General features: G+C 37.1%; 4 protein-coding genes across 4 annotated transcripts; 2 read left to right on the plus strand and 2 right to left on the minus strand.

The window, feature by feature from the left end:
- The first annotated feature begins 4546 nt into the window (after positions 1–4546).
- Positions 4547–4828, plus strand: defbl3 (defensin, beta-like 3). The gene is made up of 2 exons (XM_060888432.1): positions 4547–4601; positions 4713–4828. Exons 1-2 carry the CDS (start codon positions 4547–4549, stop codon positions 4826–4828), a joined length of 171 nt encoding a protein of 56 aa, XP_060744415.1.
- A 1112-nt stretch (positions 4829–5940) lies between these two features.
- On the minus strand, positions 5941–7968 carry spcs2 (signal peptidase complex subunit 2). Its single transcript, XM_060888431.1, has 5 exons — positions 7815–7968; positions 7135–7218; positions 6892–7056; positions 6542–6672; positions 5941–6454 (listed from the first exon to the last, which is right to left on the minus strand). Exons 1-5 carry the CDS (start codon positions 7851–7853, stop codon positions 6268–6270), a joined length of 606 nt encoding a protein of 201 aa, XP_060744414.1. The 5' UTR covers positions 7854–7968; the 3' UTR covers positions 5941–6267.
- Positions 7969–8882: 914 nt separating this feature from the next.
- Positions 8883–17331, minus strand: rnf169 (ring finger protein 169). Its single transcript, XM_060888933.1, has 8 exons — positions 17324–17331; positions 16953–16991; positions 14280–14707; positions 12539–12612; positions 12287–12376; positions 11866–11975; positions 11660–11759; positions 8883–11463 (listed from the first exon to the last, which is right to left on the minus strand). Exons 1-8 carry the CDS (start codon positions 17329–17331, stop codon positions 10273–10275), a joined length of 2040 nt encoding a protein of 679 aa, XP_060744916.1. The 3' UTR covers positions 8883–10272.
- lipt2 (lipoyl(octanoyl) transferase 2) lies at positions 17030–18754 on the plus strand. Its single transcript, XM_060887976.1, has 4 exons — positions 17030–17128; positions 17262–17335; positions 17865–18346; positions 18435–18754. The coding sequence occupies exons 3-4, from the start codon at positions 17902–17904 to the stop codon at positions 18659–18661; spliced, it is 672 nt and encodes a 223-aa protein (XP_060743959.1). The 5' UTR covers positions 17030–17128; positions 17262–17335; positions 17865–17901; the 3' UTR covers positions 18662–18754.
- Positions 18755–20508: the final 1754 nt, after the last annotated feature.

The following is a 20508-nucleotide window of genomic DNA, read 5'->3' on the forward strand; positions in this document are numbered from 1 at the left end:
CGTGCTAACCACTAAGCCACCGTGCCCCAGTTATGATATCATGAAATATTATTTCTTGATTATAGTGTGATGTTAGAAAACTATTATATATATATAGGGGGCACGGTATCCTGCCTTGATGACGATGACACCTGAGATAGGCACAGGCTCCCCGTGACCCAAGGTAGTTCGGATAAGCGGTAGAAAATGAATGAATATATATATTTTTTTCCCCAAATACAGACAGCATATAAATTGTCCCACAAGGGAGAAAAATACACTGGATCATTGCCACACAATTCTAAAGGATGCATAACGTTCTGTACCCAGGGCAGCCTTGGGGAACTCTGATCACTGCTTGGTTCATCTTATTCCAGCATACAGGCAGAAACTAAAATCTACTAAGCTTTTAGTAAAAACAGTGAAGAGATGGACCAGTGGGGCAAAGCAGGAACTACAAGACTGTTTTGACTGCACTGATTGGAGTATCTTTGAGGCTGGAACTGAGAGCCTGGGTGAACTGACTAACACTGTGACATCGTACAACAGTTTTTGTGAAGACGTTTGTGTGCCAACCAAATCCTTCTGCAAATACAGTAACAACAAGCCATGGTTCATAGCCAAACTGAAGAAACTTCGACAAGCCAAGGAAGATGCCTACAGAGGGGAGGACAAAACTCTGTAAGTAGGCCAGGAACGAAGGAGATCAGAATAGCCAAAAGAAGCTACTCTGAAAAGCTGAAAAGCAGGTTTTCAGATAACAACCCTGCGTCAGTGTGGAAAGGCCTGCAAGACATCACGAACTACAAGAGTCACCCCCCATCTACCACTGAAGCAAACCTTCTACTGCAGGTTTGAGAACAACATCTTCACACCTCCCATCCAACCCAGCACACTGACTGACATCACACTTCTGGGAACCCCATTAACAACTCATCCCAGCGATCAAGTTGCACTCACGATTTGTGAAGAGGATATGAATCAGCTCTTTCAGAGACAAAAGACAAGGAAAGCCCCCGGCCCAGACGGGGTCTCCCCCTCCTGTCTCAAAGCATGTGCTAATCAACTGGATCCTATCTTCACCTATATCTTCAACAGTTCTCTGGAGCTGTGTGAAGTCCCCTCCTGCTTTAAACTTTCTACAATCATCCCGGTCCCCAAGAAACCCTCCATCACTGGACTGAATGACTACATCCCTGTCGCTCTGACAGCTGTTGTCATGAAGACCTCGAACAGCTGGTATTGGCCCACCTAAAAACTGTCACAGAACGGATGCTGGATCCCCTACAGTTTGCCTACCGTGCAAACAGATCAGCAGACGACGCAGTCAACATTGGACTGCACTACATTCTGCAACACCTGGACTGCCCAGGGACATACGCCCAGATTCTGTTTGTTGACTTCATTTTGGCTTTTAATACTATAATTCCGGAAATTCTCCATTCCAAACTCCTAAGGCTCACTGTACCCCCTTCCATCTGTCAGTGGATCACCAGCTTCCTGACAGATAGAAAACAACAGGTGAAACTGGGAGGTGTCACCTCCAGCATTTGGACAATCAGCACTGGCGCTCCACAGGGATGTGTCCTCTCCCCACTGTTATTCTCCCTATACACTAATGACTGCACTTCAAGTGACCAAACTGTTAAACTCCTGAAATTTGCAGATGATACTACGCTCATTGGTCTCATCCAAGATGGCGATGAGTCTGCATTCCGGCAGGAGGTGAAGCGGCTGGTGCTATGGTGCAGTCAGAACAGTCTAGAGCTAAACACCCTCAAAACTGTGGAGATGATAGTGGACCTTAGGAAAGACCCCCCAACACTACTACCCCTCACAATATCTAACAGCCCGGTGTCATCTGTGGAGGCCTAAACAGATCTAAACAGGACAGAAACAGACTGCAACGCACAGTAAAAACAGCAGAAAAAATAACTGGTGCCCCCCTGCCCACTCTCCAGGACTTGTACGACACAAGAACCAGAAACCGGGCAGAAAAAATCACCACTGACCCCTCGCACCCTGGACACAACCTCTTTCAGCTCCTCCCTTCTGGCAGCCGCTACAGAACTCTGCTTACTAAAACTGCCAGACACAAGAACAGTTTCTTTCCCCAGGCAATCACCCTGATCAACAACTCACCATAATTAATTATATTTATATAATTATACTGCATTATAATAGAGCATTATCAGGACTGTCAGTCCTCACATCATCTGTATATTACACACTACTGCTGCTGTATATTGAATAATTGTTATTTGCATGCCCACACTTTATGTACATAACTGATTGGCCATATTCTATATTCATATTTCATATATTTTATTCATTCTATATCCATATTTTATATTAATTCTGTCTATATTGTATCCTATTGTCTGCATTGTCTTGTATAGTTTGTATAGTATAGTGTATGTCTGTACTTTTGAGAGTCACAAACTGCTGGAACCAAATTCCTTGTGTGTCAACACACTTGGCCAATAAATCTGATTCTGATTCTGACATACACATATATATGAAGCGTATACATGAAGCGTACATATATGTATACACCAATCTTCCATAACAACCACATGGACCAACTTCTACCGCTAAAACATCTCTAACACCTCAAGTTATAAACTTTACAAGGTATGTCAATGTATGATATCTCAAGGTCCTCTGAAGGTATGTTGTGTTTTTTGGCACAAACACATTAGTAGCAGTTCCGTAAGTTAAAAAGAGGTAGGGTGAAGTAGGGTCTCCGTGGATCAGGCTTGTTTGTTCAGCACATCCCACAGATGATTGATTAGCCTGAGCTCGAAGGAAATTGAAGGCCAATTCAACACCTTGAACTCAAGCCATTCCTGAATAATCTTTGTAGTGTGGCAGGGAGCATTTGCCCTGCTGAAGTGTCCACTGCTAGGGTAGCTCTTCTGAGGGGATTGTACCAGGCAGGCAAGCATATGCATATGCACCACAAGCATCAATGGACATAGGGTGCCAGTTTAACTGTTGCTGTTCCCTGGACCACTGTTCCCTGGACCACTGGTGCCTAAACCACTGTTCCCTGGACCACTAACCCCTGCATACCAGGAACACCTTATTATTTATACCATTGTGGGGCTTTCTCTGACCCAGTCATTTAGTCATCACAATTTGGCCCTACTCAAAGTTACTCTGTTCCTCACACTTGACCATTTTTTCTGCTTCCAACAGATCAACATTTGAGTTGAATTGGTGAATGTCTCCATTTATTTGAAATCTAAGCACGCAGCTTGACACGTAATCGGTTAATCTATAAAGATGTGGACAGGTTATTTGTAAATAGAAAGCGCATTATAATAAATACAAATGTGCAGAACTGGAATATTATTGTCATTAAGAAACAGCCACTGCTCCTCCTCTTATTAGTCAATAATAAAAGATGCAAGCAGGGCAGGTCGATATGCTAATGTGTGCGCCATCTTGTGGAATGCTTTGGAATTAACATTTGCTTACAGTGAGAGAAGAATAAACAACAAATAGTGTCATCCTTCAGTAAGGTATGAGTAAAGCATCTGACATGAAAAAAAATGAACTTTTGTACATGCATCTCTGTTATATCTCTAAAAAAAAAAAATTCTTTCATTTTTTATAACTATTAGAATATTTAACCACAGAATTTGAGCATTTTAAGAAGTTTATAAAAGAAATATTGCACACTTCTTTTTTTATTTATCCTTTAATAACTTTTCAAAATAAATACAAACAAATTGTTGCCTTTGTAAAAATCTCCAGAAACCCTTCTTCAAAAGTGTTTTCTTTTTTTTGATGCACAATTGTAAAATTTATTTCTTCCATTCCTTGATCTGCAGTTACTGCTTTATCCTGGTCAGCATAGAAGTAGATCCAGAGTCTATGCAAGGAACACTATAATAATAATAATAATAATAATAATAATAGCCCTTATGTGTGTACTGATTTAGGATATATATATATATATATATATATATATATATATATATATATATATATATACACACACACACACACACACACACACACACACATCAATTAAAAGGGTGTGTTAAAAGGGATGTGTGTTAAAATGCCTGTGTTACGTATGTGGGATTAAATCGGATATGGGACGAAAATCCACTATTATTACTTTTCTATTATATAACTATGTTGTCCAGCCATGTTTATGTCTAGGAGGGGTGTCTGGTCACGAGGGACTGCATGTGCCTCTTTTGCTGTTGCTGTGGAATCTGAATCTTTTTTTTGCTGACAAAGTGTCTCGTCCACCTCATCAACACCCCTGCATCTTTATACAGGTTTAACAGTTTAAACTGTAGTATCACAAAGATAATAAAATATATTAACTATATATAAAAAAAATATATATGTGCAGTGAAGTATCAGTTTAGTTCAGAGTTTATGAATAAAATGTAAGAGAGAGATTATTACTAAGCCTCTTCTACCCAGCCCTCCCCTCTATGGGTGTAATTGTGTATAAATGGAGCCTGGCACAGGCTGCTTTGATGACTGAGATTGTAAATAAAGGTACTCTAAACTTTCTCTTCATAAATTTTGGCTTAACAGCATGGACACATTGGGATTGATCATTTTTACTTTACTGCTGCTTACAGCTAGCAAAGGTAAATCATGACATGTTTGAAGTAAAGGATCAGATGCTGCTCATTGGGCTATTGGGAAAGTTTGGATTAATTGATTCTTTACATTAACTGTGTGATGGTTCTGTTTTTCAGCTAACGATACAAATGTTCATGTCTGGACATGTGGCTATCGAGGACTTTGTAGAAAGCAGTGCTATGCCCAAGAATACATGGTGGGTTACCATGGCTGCCCTCGCAGATACAGGTAATATACATTAGATATTCAAAAGGTAATTATTAGCACATCAAATTTCATTTCTTATCCAAACCATAAAGAGCTCAAATTTATTAAGCAATATATTTCTGACATCATTATTCTATTTCTCCCTAAACCTCAGTGTTTATGCTAAACAGACTCAAAGGTTTATATGAACTACACATATCTCTGCTCATTTACAGATGCTGTGCTTTGAGATTTTAACAACTATTGATCGAATCCATTCCTGAAGAGCTGTTACTCCTACTCTATATTGCCTTGTTGTATATAAAAGGAAACTTGCATACATACACACACAATAAATGCTTCTTTGCTTATACATAGCAATTTCATTTTAAAACCCAGATATTTTAAATTAGGTGAAATTATTGAAAATATGTGTTCAGAGTATGTATTTATTAAACGCCTTAATTATAATAAATAAAACAAGATTGTGTTTAGGTGCAGAAGATTAACATTGTATATCTGTTGCATAAATTCAGACATGAAGATTATGTAAAAGTATTGTGTTTATTTTCATAGAAATGCTAATGTCCAAATTGTTTAAATATTAGTTATATGGAGCATTTAACCAATGTACAGTTAAAATTTCCAAACAAAAAAAATGGCACTTGGCAAAGTGAAGCAGTAGAAGAAAAGCGTAGTAAAATGTATAAAAAGAAATAATAAAAGCTTAATTTTAATTGTATGCTTTTTGGGCAAACAGTGCCACATTAATTGATAAAACAGTGAATTTAATGAGACTGCAAAGACTGCAGCTATTCTGTAAAACTACAGTGGGGTGTAATTCTAACTATTAGAAAATAAATAGTTTAACCATTATTTGATTCATTTGTTGAGAGAAATAAACACACATGGCTGTGTGTAGTCATCTGGGCTCCATTATATACCTTGTTATGCCTCACAATTAGAACAATGAATGTAAAAATGAAACATAAATGATCTAAACTGAGTAAACGCTCTCTTGTAGGTGTTCATGGAAAAAATTATTTTATTTAAATTATTTTAATGAGTCTTAAAAAGGAAATAAAGCCTAAACATCAATATTTCCACCATAATGCAGTTCTGAGATATCAACACTTCAATAAACAGTCTTTTAATAGATGCTGCTTATGAAAGATATTTAATATTTTGTTAACCACTCGTGTTCTCCATCATGAGGATCAGGCCAGTGTCACAAGGAATCATAGAGAAAGTTTACATTCACACAGAATGTTAAACCAAGACATTGAACCTTTAGGTACAAATATTGTGATGCCAAATGAAAACAGTTAAAGCAGGACAAACTTTATACAACTTTCTTCAATGTAGGCTAACATTAGAGGGATATTAACAACACACTCTTTCCCAGTGAAAGAGTCAACTCCCTAAACCCCTCCCCCCAAACCCAATTGCTGGGTTAATGCTGGTACACAGAGTTTCTGCTCAAGTTTACTTAATCTTCTTCTCCACTGCCAACATGTCATGAAGCTTTGACACACACCTTTCATATTGGTCCATCACCAATGTTCCGTTTCCATCAAAAAACACACCGACTGACTTTGTGAACTCGGTTGTCCTAGACTGCTTGGTTTTTCCATCTTTAAAGGTTGCTTTCAGGGTGTACTTATCGTCAAACCTACAAAAGATAGTTTCATCATTTAGTACGTTTCCATCCAAACATCTAAAATCTGGAAAAAATGTGAGGTTTAGAAGAAGAAAAAACCTTTTAAGACTTGATGAAAGCTGCCAGAGGTGATCCGGGTCCATGCCAGTTGGGTCTTTTTGGACGGCCACAAGAAAGATGTTTTTCTCTTTGTAAGAGGTATACAAAGTTAGGATGCCCATCATTATGAAATATGTGTGAGGTCATTAAGGAAACAACAGTGAAAGTATTGGAGTTAGACAGTGTTGTAGATTCTATTCAATTAATCTATCGAGGATTAAACTCCGATAAATACATTTTAAGTTTGTGGACTAATTTCAAGTTTATAGCTAATAACTAAACATCAAAAGTAGGATCAAAAATGAAAAGGCAACATACTGTAAATATAACTTCTCTTTAAGTTGTAAAGGATATGACACAACACAGCATGCTAGTACAGGTTTGGACTCTGGGAATGGGTGCAGATAGTCCCAAATTAAGGCTACAATGGCAAAAAGGCAGGAGATTGTACAAATGAAAAGACGTCCATCTACGAGGTTGAAATTCTCAACGTAACCATACTTCTCGATGAGTACCTAGCAATAGAAAAAGAAATGAGAGTAAGCCAGGGATAAATGAAACATGACACAACACAACACAACACTTTCACCTGCCTTCTTAGCTGCATCATCAAGAGAATTCTTCACAGCTGCACCATCCCATTTGTCAATCTTGACAGGTTTTTCATCAATCCTCCACTGAAAACATGCAGAAAAAATTAATTTTTCAGTAGATCTCCATGCAACTCCATTTAAAAATACACCATATACAAACAACATGTATCCCAGTTTGAAATCATTTATATCTTCGATACTAAACAAATGACTGATGCATCATGAGTTGCACACAGCGAACTAAATCTAAATTCTAGCCATCGTTTTTTAATGTACTTAAATATCCTGGTGTTGAATTTTGTAGCTATATACCGATACTACAGCAGACTACAATAGGCTCCTCGGTTAAACCGTTAAATCTCGTTATAGAGCCAAAGAGCCCGTCGTTTATTCGACACATCTTAACATGTATCACGACATGTGATTAAACCTTCTCAGAAACTTTAAACGTAGTGTAAATATCTATCGATAAATCGAGAATTCCTGTAAATAATATACGTCAGATTTACTATAAAAAAAAAAGGCTTCCGTTGGAAGCCGTTAGCCTGATCATAGCTCGTGCACATCCCTGTTTCTCACAAACAAAGTCAGTTATTGAGGTTGTATAAAAGACAAAAGGATGACTAGGATCGCGCGTACAGTTTCCACACGAGCTGGAAAATATAATAACCAGTTCTTACTTTTTGTAGCAGACCATTCTTTCCATTTCTCGCAGCCATCTTCTCTTCCTGGTCATCCGTGTGACCTGGCTTACTCTGATTGGCTGAGCTCGTACGCCACGCACGCAGCCAACCCAAAGCGCGGCGGGCTCGAGCTTCCTGATTTCCGCCAGCTTACCGGAAATGTGCTATCTCGTGTTGCTCCTATACAGATGCTTCTGAAGGCTTTTGTATGCATTTTGTTCTATACTACTATACAATATAACCATTAATTTCCATATGATCAGGTCCACAAACATCTCCATTCATTTGCCAGTTTATTAGACACACACTCCATAATGTATGTTGGTGCTAAAGAGGCAGGTTTGCTGCTGATCACCTGAAGATGAGATAGTTCAGGTGCTCACTGTAGGCTCTTCTGTTCTTGGCGAACAGGAATTGAGCCTGAGCCTTGAGTCTTCTGTTACAGCAACCCCTATGCATCAAAGTTCAGTTTCTCCTCACTACAGCTCCCAAACAGCTCAAACCACTCTGGACAATATCTTCTGATCAGCAACACAGTCTGCAATACTGACAACATCTTGACACATAGTTGGAAGTATCTTAACCAGATGAAGTGAAGTGAAGTGACATACAGCTAAGTATGGTGACCCATACTCAGAATTCGTTCTCTGCATTTAACCCATCCAAAGTGCACACACACAGCAGTGAACACACACTGCTCAAGGGCACCTCAGTTGTGGTATTGCTGGCCTGAGACTCGAACCCAAAACCTTAGGTTTAGGAGTCAAACTCTCTAACCATTAGGCCACGACTTCCCAGATTTGTCCTGAACTTATAACAAACTATAGCAAGCTATAGTTGAGTTTTGCCCCATTGGCTAAATCTGACTTATTTTTAATGGGTCATTCAAACATTACATTTTACATTAACTTTGAATTAAAAAAATTAAAGAATGAATGAATGAATGAATAAATAAATAAATAAATAAATCAAAAATATTCAATCATCTTCAGTAACTGTTTTATATTTTATATTGGACAGAATAATTTAGTCACCAATCCAGAAAACCCACAGGAAACCCACACAGACAAGCAAGAAAATAGAGTTTTATTTGGTATTTAGAATTGATTTACTCCAATATTTGTGATTTCTTTTAACAACATTGTTCCTTTCCTTGTGGAAACAATAAGATTTGATTTTTGTTCATTTATGCATTATAAAATTTAACAAACTTTAACTGAATTATACTGCTAATGAATAACATTATAATGCAGACTAATAGTGTTAAGCTGAACTGATAAACACATAATCCTGTCTTAAAATGTCATATGATTGGAATATTATTAAAATAAAATTAAAAATGCTTACATTTGGTCCCACCATTCACACATTTTACAAATCATAAAACAACATTCTCCAAATGCCAATCAAACGTACATGTCAAACACAACAAATACTTTTAACAATCCAAGAAAGTGGATGAAATGTCTCATCCATTATTCTCTGTGCATTAATATACAGTCAAAACTCAAGCTTTTTTTTTTTAAAAAAAACAAAAAAACTATTATATAGCGCCCATACAGTACTGAACAGAGATTTAGATTTTCATAAGGTGTTTCTTAAAATAAACATAAGGGAGAAATGTGAATAGATGATAAATTTAAACAGATGAAAAATTGGCATATGAATAAAACCGCACATAATTTCTATTAAAATAAAAATAAACATTTTAGAAGTCTACAATGATTAAATGCAATATGTAGGTGCTTATTCAAGCATATAGTGCAATATATATTTTTCATTAAAAGTCAAGCTGGCCAAAACTTTAGCAATACCTTACAATTTATCATATCAGACATGAAAGACATGAAAAATACTCAATGTCCAAGCCTAATTAATACGGGGCAAATTGGTAATGTAAATTAAATTCAATTCAATATAAAGCAGAACATAATCGTTCCAAGCAAGATAGGACAAAAAGAGCAAATGCAGCAAGTTGGGTAACGTAAAGCTTATAGAGTTCTATCTGAAACGATCCAATTTTAACAGGTACTGTAAGAGGCTCGTGGGCAGAAACTGACTAAACTGAGCACTAATATGAACCCAAATGCCTGTTAAAGTACGACATTTATAATTGACAGCATTTTAGCAATTATGATTAGATTTATAGAAAATACACTGCATAAAACAGTGCATTATTTTGTAGTATTTATGTTTAATGGCTAAAAAATGAACAGTCCTACTTGTTGATTACGCAGTGCCAAATTAAATAGAGAAATACTAAGGGCAATCTGCAATATTTTCATCTGAGAAAGGAGATGTTATTTGGTAAAATTCTCTGAGATATATAGTTTGAAATGACAAGCATAAGCATAGTTGTCCCAGTCACTAAAACCATTCAAAAGATATCAGCATTCTCTGTACTACAGACAGAGCCAGACTGGTTTGTCCCCTGTCAACAACTTTATTTAAGACTTTAATTAAAGTGTTTTATCTTCCTAGAAATTCTTCCTGACCTGCGTGGATTACGAGCTGCTCTACTATCTATACAAATCCAGGACCGTAGAGGATATTGATCAGAACTCATCCTATGCCTTTCTAATTTCTGGCCTTCTTTGTCAAACTGTCTTTGTAGCTTTAATGCCAGTTCTCTGTCCATTCTTTCTTGATGGATCCGTTCGATATATAAATCATTTTGTCTATACTGATGGTCACAGCTATCACAGCTTTCCATCTTGGACATTTTTATCCTCTTACTCTCCTCTAAATGTTTGGTCTTCTGGCTCCTCTTTTTTCCTCTTCTTGAGGTAGGTCTGTTAATTACGCAACTTCTGACAGTAGGCTCATTCCTTAAGTCCTGAAGATCCTCTACACCCTGATTATGACTAACTCCCATATGTTTGTCCACTATTGGTGATTTCAAGTTTTCAACTTTTCCTGAAGGTGAGCAATGTGGTTCACAATCACCACACTGCTTTTGAGTATCAAAATTGCCAAGTGCCATCAACGTAGGATGTGCATTTGTAGACTGTGAGCCATCATCTTTGTTACACTGATCAAAAATCAACTGCCGCTTATTGTAGAGTAAATATTTTTGCTTTCTAGTCAAGTTTGTAGTTGCAGTACAACTGCAATCCTTTCGAGTACCCTGCAAGCCTTTCTCCATGGGACCACAGTTACAGGATTTGTTCTCTTGGTCTTCTTCAGAGCGCTTTGTAATGCTGTAATCATCCACCACAGGACTGGTGATGGTCCCTTTAGACATGAACTTGACACGTTGCCGATCTAGCTCGACCTGCTTCCACTTTTGCAGGATACTAGGACTGGCTTCATAGCTGGTGCTTTTCTGCAGGCTGTGGGTCAGGTTCCTGGGTGTGGACTTTACTATGGTGGGTTCCATTAACCGGCCATCTGGAAGTCTCTTAGGTGGTGTGCATGGTGAGCAAACGATGGGCTTGAAGTGATTCAGCTCTTCTGAGATGCTGTCATTGCTCTCTGGGCTGACAGACCGCTCGGGTTTAGTGTGAGGCACTAAAGAGGCAGGAGGAGAGGCCAAGATGGAACGCCAGAAATGCCTCTTGTTAAGGGGAAGAACCGGTGCTGAGAAGGAACGGCTGTTTTCAGATGATAGCAGTATTCCAGCATTGAAACTATGACAAATACTGGCCTACATTGAGAGGAAATACAGGAATTATTATTATTATTATTATTATTATTATTATTATTATTATTAGAGAAAAAAAATATTTTTCTCTTAGATTGGGATAGAACACAATTTTGCCTCTGTACATCATAAAGTAAAATATTTAGCATGACAACAAACTGAGTTGAAATCATTTTGCAGGTGTTAAGTTCTGTCATACTTTTTCTGGTGATGAAAGGTGTGATTGGGCTCGGACTTTTCTTTTTCCTTCCTCAGAATCGGTACAGCTTTGGCTTCTTTGTACCCTGATGTTGTACAGACTGTATGAACAAAACAAAATTTTGGGGACATGAAAATTAATTTGCACACCCTATACAAGAAATTGTTGTATAATGCAGATCTTTTTTTTATGAATAGTGTTGATACCTTCTGCATAAAGCTGGGGAAAACCTTGATCTGCGCACGAATGCTGATGCATGCCTGGTTTTCATTCTCATAGGTTCTTCGTTCTCAGAGTCCGACAGCACTCCTAAAGACTGAAAAATACAACTACCTGTTACGAATAATTATTTTATGAGCTGCTAGCACTATCAGCTAAAATATTAACTGCTGTATGGGTTTAAAATATATTTTTTCTAAACACTGAGTACTACAAGTATTCATAGTACATTCACACGCATAGGAAAATACAGATATAGTTAATAAAGCAACTGGTCACAGAAGGAAAATAAGAAACTCATCACAGCCAATAACCACAGAACCAAAGCTTAAACTTAAACTCTGAAGCTGTGAAGCAACAACACACCTTGCTAAGCCACTTATTAAACAAACAATTAAACAAACATACAGATTCTTGAGATTGCTGCAGTCCACATTCCCCTTTCTTACGGCAGGGTAACTTCTTCATTCTCTCTTCAGTTTCATCATCAATCATCATCTGGAAACACAATTTTTAGATTACTATGATACTTCGAAAGTGGGTGTTAAAAGATATTCCATATATCTTAACATCTCACATACATTAATACATGTTATCAACTTAATAAAAAGATCCTTGTTGCACTACCACAATTAGTCTGATTATTGTATTCCAACCAACCTTATTCTTTTGTTTATCGTACTCGTGTTGCATTTCTCCAGGCTTACATATCTGTACAGGTGAACAGAAAACATCTGTGGAAGACAAGACAATAAATATCAGTGACCTGTGAAAATCTCAGCAACTTCAAAGACTAGTAGATTGGTTTTCATCAGAAATGTGTAAAACATCATATTTATACCCCAGGGAAATAGGATACGGTTAAAGACAAGAATCTGTAAGTATGTTATGAACATTATATTTGTTTTGCCCAATTAAAGATATTTCTTATGTTTGTCAAATTGCCACATATTTTGACGTACAAAAGTAACTCTGTAAATCAAATAGCTCTAATTATTGTGTGCTATGGTTATCACTTCACCTCTCTCTACAAGATAAAATTGGACTTTTAGGTTTAGGCTTACAACTCCCCTCTTGTGATCCACCGTTCGAGCTAGAAACATTAACGTAGAAATGTTTACATTATAGCTTGCGGTACTGAAGGACAGCAGAAAACAAAAGACGGTGATGTACTAAAGCAATTAAAGGCCTACTGTAAAAAGTACAGACAGTGTCACAGATGAAGTGAAGCCAGACCCTCAAAGCACGCTGCCTAGTCTGAATATTATGCAAGAGAGAGAACGTTGTACACTGACAGACAAGATGAAAACACCTTTAAAAAACATGCTTTTTATCCAGTTTAAACAAAAGGAAGAGTTTCTAAAAGAAAAAATACAAAAACAAAAGTTCCAGTTTTAAGTATTTACTCTTCTAGTATGATGTGGAATAGTTTGAACTTAATTCTTTTGAAAGTGCACAATCAAATACATTTCTGAAAATGATGTAATTCAAGAGATTCAACAGACAAATACTGCTGTTACTCTGCAGCTGGCCCTTTGCTGAGTTTTCTGCTGAAGTGACAAATTCTTGGGCTGTTGTGTTTAATGGCTCTGTAGAAGCACGCACACATACACTGGCCTTAGGGATGTTTTTCCTTTCCTGATTTGCTTGAAGCTAAAAGAGCACAACAGATCATCTACAAAGGTATATGCAGCCCAGTGCTATTTAAGTGAATGAACTAAAATGTGGTGAGAATATTTACACAGTGATCACTCTAAACCAGTCACACGGGCTGTCCATTTTCGACTCCAATAGTCCTTTTTCTTGATTCCAAAAATACACAAAACATATAAGAAAAAAAAATGAACAAAGCAATAATAACACAGAATTATGGTATTATTAATAGCAGGACTGACATGGATGTCTATCAATAAATTATTCCTTGTGGTAACCTAGTGGTTAAGGTGTTGCGCTACCAATCAGAAGGTTGTCAGTTTGAATCCCAGGTCCACCAAGCTGACACTGTTGGGCCCCTGAGAAAGGCCCTTAACCCTCAAATTACTCAGTTGTATAAAAATAAGATAATGTAACTCGCTCTGGATAAGGGAGTCTGCCAAAATGCTGGAAAAGGAAATTTATATTATATATGCCTTTTCGTATTAAACAACTTCCATTTTAGTGACCAACTAAAGCTTCAGAGTCGACTCTTCATTTAGGATGGAATCGGAGAATCGATTCTTTCGAACGGATTCTTTTAAGAATCGACTCCCAGCCATAAATTAAAGAATCCCGTGTCTTTTCTTTAGACCCGCGATTTAATTACGTCTGTGTAATTTCGCAGACTAACTGTTTCCCTGTACGAACAGTTATTGAGTTAATACAATCCCTGTGTGTTTAAAAAAACACAGCTTGTTTACATCACCTTCCGAAGCCATCACTCGGTCTCTCTGCTCCAGTCTACGGACGCATCTTTCCGGATAACTTTTCCGCACCATGTCCCAGAGCTCGGTGTTGACGAGGCTTTTCTCCCGGGACTGTTTATTTCGGGCCCAGCTGGACACCCGCAGCCGGCAGGACGGGCAGCACAGACCGCTGCACTCCACCGTCCGCTTAAAGCACTGCAGACACACCGAGTGTCTACACGGCATAGTCACGGGCTCCAGGAGAATCTCACAGCAAACCGGACACCGAGCTTCTTCCAGAGTCAGACAGCGCACACGACGATGATTAGAAACGGCTCCAGGCCTCGCTTTAGCCTGCTGTCCCAGTCTGCTGACAGACCCGACGCACCCCGACGCCGCCATTTTCAGCTGCTTTCTCACTCGGACGGTTTGAAAACAAACCCCGCCCCTTTTTGTACCAGGGGCGTGTTTACTTTAAATGTGTGGATGTGTGACTGAAAGCTAGAGTTGTGTTCATTCCTACTAAACTTTACTGACTTTTAAAACACTTTCCTTGGTTTCTTAGAGTTTAATGTATAGTTCACAGGTGTTAATAAAGCAGTAAAATTAAACTACAGGTGAAATTTAATGGGAATTTATAACAGCAACCAAACAAACAAACATGTTTTGCAATCATTTTAAAACTATTATATATATATTATTTATTTATTTAAATCTTAGCAATTCACTGGACACTAATTTTATATATATACACACAGTATAGTGAATAAATAGTGTCCAGTGAACTGCTAAGATTTAAATAAATAAAGAAATGAAATGAAAAACCATATATATTGCAAATTAAAAGGATTAAATATACATATAATTTGCATTTGTTATAAAACCTAAAAGGATGATGTTAAAATGAATAAAATATTTTCCCTCTGAATGCATTTAAGAAAGATTTGTAAAGCAGTTTGTTGAAATGGCATTTATTTATTATTTAATTAAAAAATGATGTAATTCATTTTTGTTATTTTTCATTCTAAAATTGATCATTTATCCAACAATAAACATTTTGAGAAATTCCTCCATAATGTATTAATAGGAACCAGGAGTGCGGTATTGTTTATGTCTTTATTAAATTATTATTAATAATATATATAATTATATATACGTTTTTTTGTATAGTTTTTTGTTTCTGTCGGTGATTATACGATTATAAATAAAAAACACAAATTACTCAGAAGTATTACTGTCTGCATTTTGTAGTTTCTAAACTGTCTGTACTGTAACTATAAGTAGAAGGAAACAATAATGCACACACCAAGTAAAAGCGATTGTAACACCACTCCTGCTAACCTCATCCGTTTGTCAATTTAATACTTTCTTTTATTAAGAAAATTTTATTTTATGTCCAGATAATTAAAATCCTCTGTGAGAGACAAGGTCTCTCCTCTCAACTGAAAGGAACATCACCCACACTTTTCACACAAGTTATCATCAGCTTAGATGCAGCTTTTAAACCAGTAGTAATTGTTGGAACTAGTGTAAGTGAACTGATCTCTATATTTAATTTATTAATTTATTGCTTTAATTACACATGACATTAATATTTATATGTGTAATAGCACACCGATGTGCAGTCTGTAAAGATGATCTTAACCCTGTTACAATATTTCTTGTGTGTGAGGTGAGGGTCCATCCATATGATATTTGTTTTGTGTGAGTTGATACAAATAATAAATCACTGATTAAAGTATAAAGACATGCAATAATTCTCCTGAACAATTTTTAATGATGATGATGGCTTCAGATGCATGCTGGCATTCTGACAGGTAACATAATGATTCCTCAGAGAATAACATGAGATACACAGCAACTGAAATTTAAAAGGAAAGAACAATTTAAATGGTTCAAGAATAGGGTAGAATCAGAAATACACCACAGCTGATTAGGTACTTTGTAGCATTTTAAACTTACACAAAACCTTTAGAGCAAGCAAAAGGTCCAAAGGGTAGTTCTGTAGGCAGGCATATCGGACGGCACACACCACTGTAGTATGTACAGCTCCAGGGAAATGCCACCATTGCATTTCCTTTACCTGAAATGGAAAATTCTTGCTATTTATGATCATTTCAAGGATAAAATTTTCTTTACTGATTTATCCACAGAGACACATCATTATACATAACATATCAATAATCAGTTTTCTGTGAAACATTGACTGGCAAATATTAATGAGCACTTACCAGCAATTGCCAACATGATAAAAAAACACAGGAGTATCTTTCTTTGATGGTTCATGGTCATTCCTTGATACTTCATTTCCTCTGGATGGTCCTTCTGGATGGTCTTTGAATAACTATATCCTTATTTCTCAAAGGAGGAGCAAAAAAGGTGTCTGAACAAATTCTGAACAAACCCTAACTCCAAATTGAATAATGCACTTTAAAAATGAAGTTAAAGCACATATGAATAAAATTGAGTTCATGTGATGGTGCATAATTAAGTTTAATAATAATTTAATTTAGTCATGGGACTCTTGTGGCATGGGTTTAAAAATAAAAAGCTGGGTAAATTTTCCTGGGTGTTGTTCAGAGTTCAGAGTTTTAACATTCGTACGTAATTAATCAGTGATCACCTTTTCCACCTTTGTGTTATATTCATTCTGAAACTGTAATGCAGTTACCATCCCTATGGAGTGGCCTAACCTCTCCTCCGGACCACTAGGTGGCGCAGTACGGCGAGTCCTGCAGAGAAAACAGCACCAAAGATGCTAGACAAATAAGGAAGATGTGCAAGCAAACATTATTTCTTCAGCATAAATTTCGATTTCATCAGCGCACATTCGACAGTATGAATAAATCTGTGGAATAACAGTACTGAGGTATGTTTATCACATTCTTAATTATGCTTAATGTAATAAAATTATGACCGCTACGGAAACGAATGTGTAAAAATATTTATTTAACTTGTTTCCACCGAGTTTGAATTTTTGCGCCTCTTTTGTTTTTTTTTAGCTGAGCTCTTTGGCCAAAATGGCGATGCAGCAGTAACATTAACAACAAACTGAATCTCTCACAACGACATGAAGGTATTGCAATTTAAAGTAAAATTTATTGTCATTAAAAGTGTATTATTAATGATTATTATTAGTAAAGCGTCCTTAAAATGTCAAGAGACGAATATCTCTGCCTATATGTGTATATTATGATGAATGTTTTGACTTTGTAAACAAAATACTTAATAAAATGAATAGAATTTTGAATAGAATTTGGACCAGTAGATTTTTACAGTAGTCACAACAAGAAGTCTGTCTTTTATCAGTACAGCGTTAAATGACATTACATTTGAATATCTGTAAAAGTGTCATTTAATTTTTTATTGTTTTATTAGCAAGAAAATGTGAATACAGAAAACATAAGTTTTTGGGTAAAAGGTTTGGTTTAAATTCGTGATTTTTCTGTGTGAGATTTAAAACAACTTTACAATTGATTTGTTGACAAATAAACTGTTTAGAAATACAGTAATATGCCACCTAACACACTATAGGACAGATGTTACATCACGAGTTTAAGGATATATTATATGTCTGTATATTTAATAACATCTCATCATGTCAGACAGCCGAAGGTGCAAGCCTGCAATTTTAATATCAAGATGTCACCTGGAAAGACCTCAGTCAACATTGTGAACTTGGGGAAAGTGGCTTACCAAAGTGCTCTACAGATACAGCAGCAATATGTTAGACGACATTTTGATTCTTCAATCCAAACTCCAAACACGGTTCTCTTGTGTGAACACGATCCTGTTTACACCACTGGCATTCGTAGAGCGCTGTACCCTGCTGAAGAAGAGCAAAAACTGAGAGATCTGGGTGCAGATTTCTTTCGGACGAACCGCGGAGGCCTTATCACTTTTCACGGGCCAGGGCAGATGGTGTGTTATCCTATTTTAAACCTGGGCTGCTTTAAGAAGAGTGTGAGGTGGTATGTGTGTGAACTGGAAAAGACAGTTATTAAGATGTGTGGCAAGTTCGGAATTACAGCCTCCACCTCTCCGGATACTGGTGTCTGGGTTGGAAACAACAAAATATGTGCAATTGGTAAATCTGTTTTTTTTTTCTCCATTGTTTTATACAGACTGATGGTCAGAAATAATAAAAGAATGGTAACCTAGTAACATATTTTTAGGTATCCACTGTGGTAGATACATCACTTCTCATGGTTTGGGACTCAACTGCAACACTGACATGAGCTGGTTTGACCACATTGTGCCCTGTGGTATTATGGGAAAAGGAGTCACTTCACTCAGCCTTGAGCTCGGCCGGGACGTCACCATCGAAGAGGCAGCTCCAGTGTTACTACAGGCTTTTAGTGAACAGTTCAACTGCATGCTGAGTAAAGCTGAGTCTCTATAAAACCACTAAATGTCTTTGCACTTTAAACTGATAAATGCTGTGGGACCCTTCCGCGAAGGGTAACCCTAATAAAACTTTACAAAACCTGTGAAAGTCTCCTGATTAAATGCTCATCTGCTACAATGGGAAAATATTTTATTTAACTAAATTGTATCAGCAAAATATTAAGTAGTGAGTCTTCTCATACATTGTTTTTACGGTTTTACTTTGCATATGTTTAGTACATGTTCATAGAAGCTATTACAGATAGTTATACAGGATTGTCATATTGTCCAACTGCTGCTAATTTGAATACAAGCACTCAGCTTGTATGTCTTCAGACATTTGTCCAAAACATCATGTTTCTTTATACGTAAAGTGCTTCTTCTATGGAAAGATGAATGTTTAGTACAAGACAGTTTACTGTAGAGCTGACACACAACAGCAGGATATGCCGGTATAATATAAATTGTTTATCCTGGTCAGTGTTGCAGTGAATTTGGGAAGATTGTACCTGGGAATAAACAGAAAGCCATTCCATTGCAGACATTACAGAATTTATTTATAAGTAACAACATTATACCGGTCAGGTTCCCAGGAACACTCAATCTATCAGTAATAGACCCTAGATGGGATTATTTTGTAATAGATCATAAATGTAATTGCATAAATGCATCAAATGTAAAATAATAAATGCAATTGTTATGTTATGGCACCCAAGGCATTTTATCATTTGTATTAATTTCAAGGCAAAATTCTTTAGACTACTCAAGACTTATTACTGCTAGTAAAGGTTTCTGTTTTGTTCCCTAACAACCTCTAGATATATACTGTCTTTAACTATTTGGAATCTTTCTTATTTTAACAGACATGACACATGCAAGGAATTTGGTTCCAGCTGTTGTGATTCTCAAAAGTACAGACATAAATAACATTATACTGTACAAGACAATACAGAAAATATAGACAGTACGAGTATTAAATATGAATGCAGAATATATGACTAATCAGTTATGTACATAAAGTATAAGAGTGCATGGTAGTGCAAATAACAGTATTTTGCAATATTTTGCTTTTTGTACAATATACAGCAGCAGTAATGTGTAACATATACGGCTGATGTGATGACTGACAGTCCTGATAATGCAGTACTTATAGATATGAAACAGGGAATATAATAATGGTGAGTTGTTAATCAGGGTGATTGCCTGTGGAAAGAAACTATTCCTGTGTCTGGCAGTTTTGGTAAACAAAGCTCTGTAGCACCTGCCAGAAGGGAGGAGCTGAAAGGTTGTGTCCAGGGTGTGAAGGGTCAGTCGTGATTTTTCCTACCCGGTTTCTGGTTCTTGTAATATACAAGTATAGGGGAGTGGACAGTAGGGCTGGGCAATTAATCGAAAAGTAATCGAAATCGACATTCAGAACCTATAATCGATCAAATTTTTCCAGGTCGATTATTTCGATTACTTAATTGAAAGTTGGGGCAGTGGTGGCTCAACTGGTTAAGGCTCTGGGTTGTTAACTGGAGGATCGGGGTTCAAGGCCCAACACAGCCAAGCTGCCACTGTTGGGCCCTTGAGCAAGGCCCTCAACCCTCCCTGCTCCAGGGGCGCTGTATCATAGCTGCCCCTGCACTCTGACCCCAACCTCCTCAGTTGGGGTATGTGAAGAAAAGAATTCCACTGTGCTGTAATGTATATGTGGTGATAATAAAGGCTTCTATGCCCCCATTCTATGTTCTTCTTCTATGTCTAAAAACAGTACCGCGTGTGGAGTCACGTGACCCCGCTCCGTTACGTTACGTTATTCCGCCGACATGTCGAGCTTAAACACTCGGACAACTGAGCAACAAGAGCAGCTTGTACCAA

Source organism: Tachysurus vachellii, chromosome 15, assembly GCF_030014155.1.
Source record: "Tachysurus vachellii isolate PV-2020 chromosome 15, HZAU_Pvac_v1, whole genome shotgun sequence".
Taxonomy (NCBI): Eukaryota; Metazoa; Chordata; class Actinopteri; order Siluriformes; family Bagridae; genus Tachysurus; species Tachysurus vachellii.

Coding starts and splice junctions, on each gene's coding strand:
- defbl3 (XM_060888432.1), top strand. CDS start 4,547: ATGGACACATTGGGATTGATCATTTTTACTTTACTGCTGCTTACAGCT. Junction 4,602..4,712: donor GCTGCTTACAGCTAGCAAAG/GTAAATCATGAC, acceptor TCTGTTTTTCAG/CTAACGATACAAATGTTCAT.
- spcs2 (XM_060888431.1), bottom strand. CDS start 7,853: ATGGCTGCGAGAAATGGAAAGAATGGTCTGCTACAAAAA. Junction 6,673..6,891: donor CATGCTGTGTTGTGTCATAT/CCTTTACAACTT, acceptor CCTCACACATAT/TTCATAATGATGGGCATCCT. Junction 6,455..6,541: donor CTTTCATCAAGTCTTAAAAG/GTTTTTTCTTCT, acceptor TATCTTTTGTAG/GTTTGACGATAAGTACACCC.
- lipt2 (XM_060887976.1), top strand. CDS start 17,902: ATGTCACCTGGAAAGACCTCAGTCAACATTGTGAACTTGGGGAAAGTG. Junction 18,347..18,434: donor CAACAAAATATGTGCAATTG/GTAAATCTGTTT, acceptor ACATATTTTTAG/GTATCCACTGTGGTAGATAC.
- rnf169 (XM_060888933.1), bottom strand. Junction 12,377..12,538: donor ACGATAAACAAAAGAATAAG/GTTGGTTGGAAT, acceptor TTGTGTTTCCAG/ATGATGATTGATGATGAAAC. Junction 11,760..11,865: donor TCCCCAGCTTTATGCAGAAG/GTATCAACACTA, acceptor TTGTTCATACAG/TCTGTACAACATCAGGGTAC.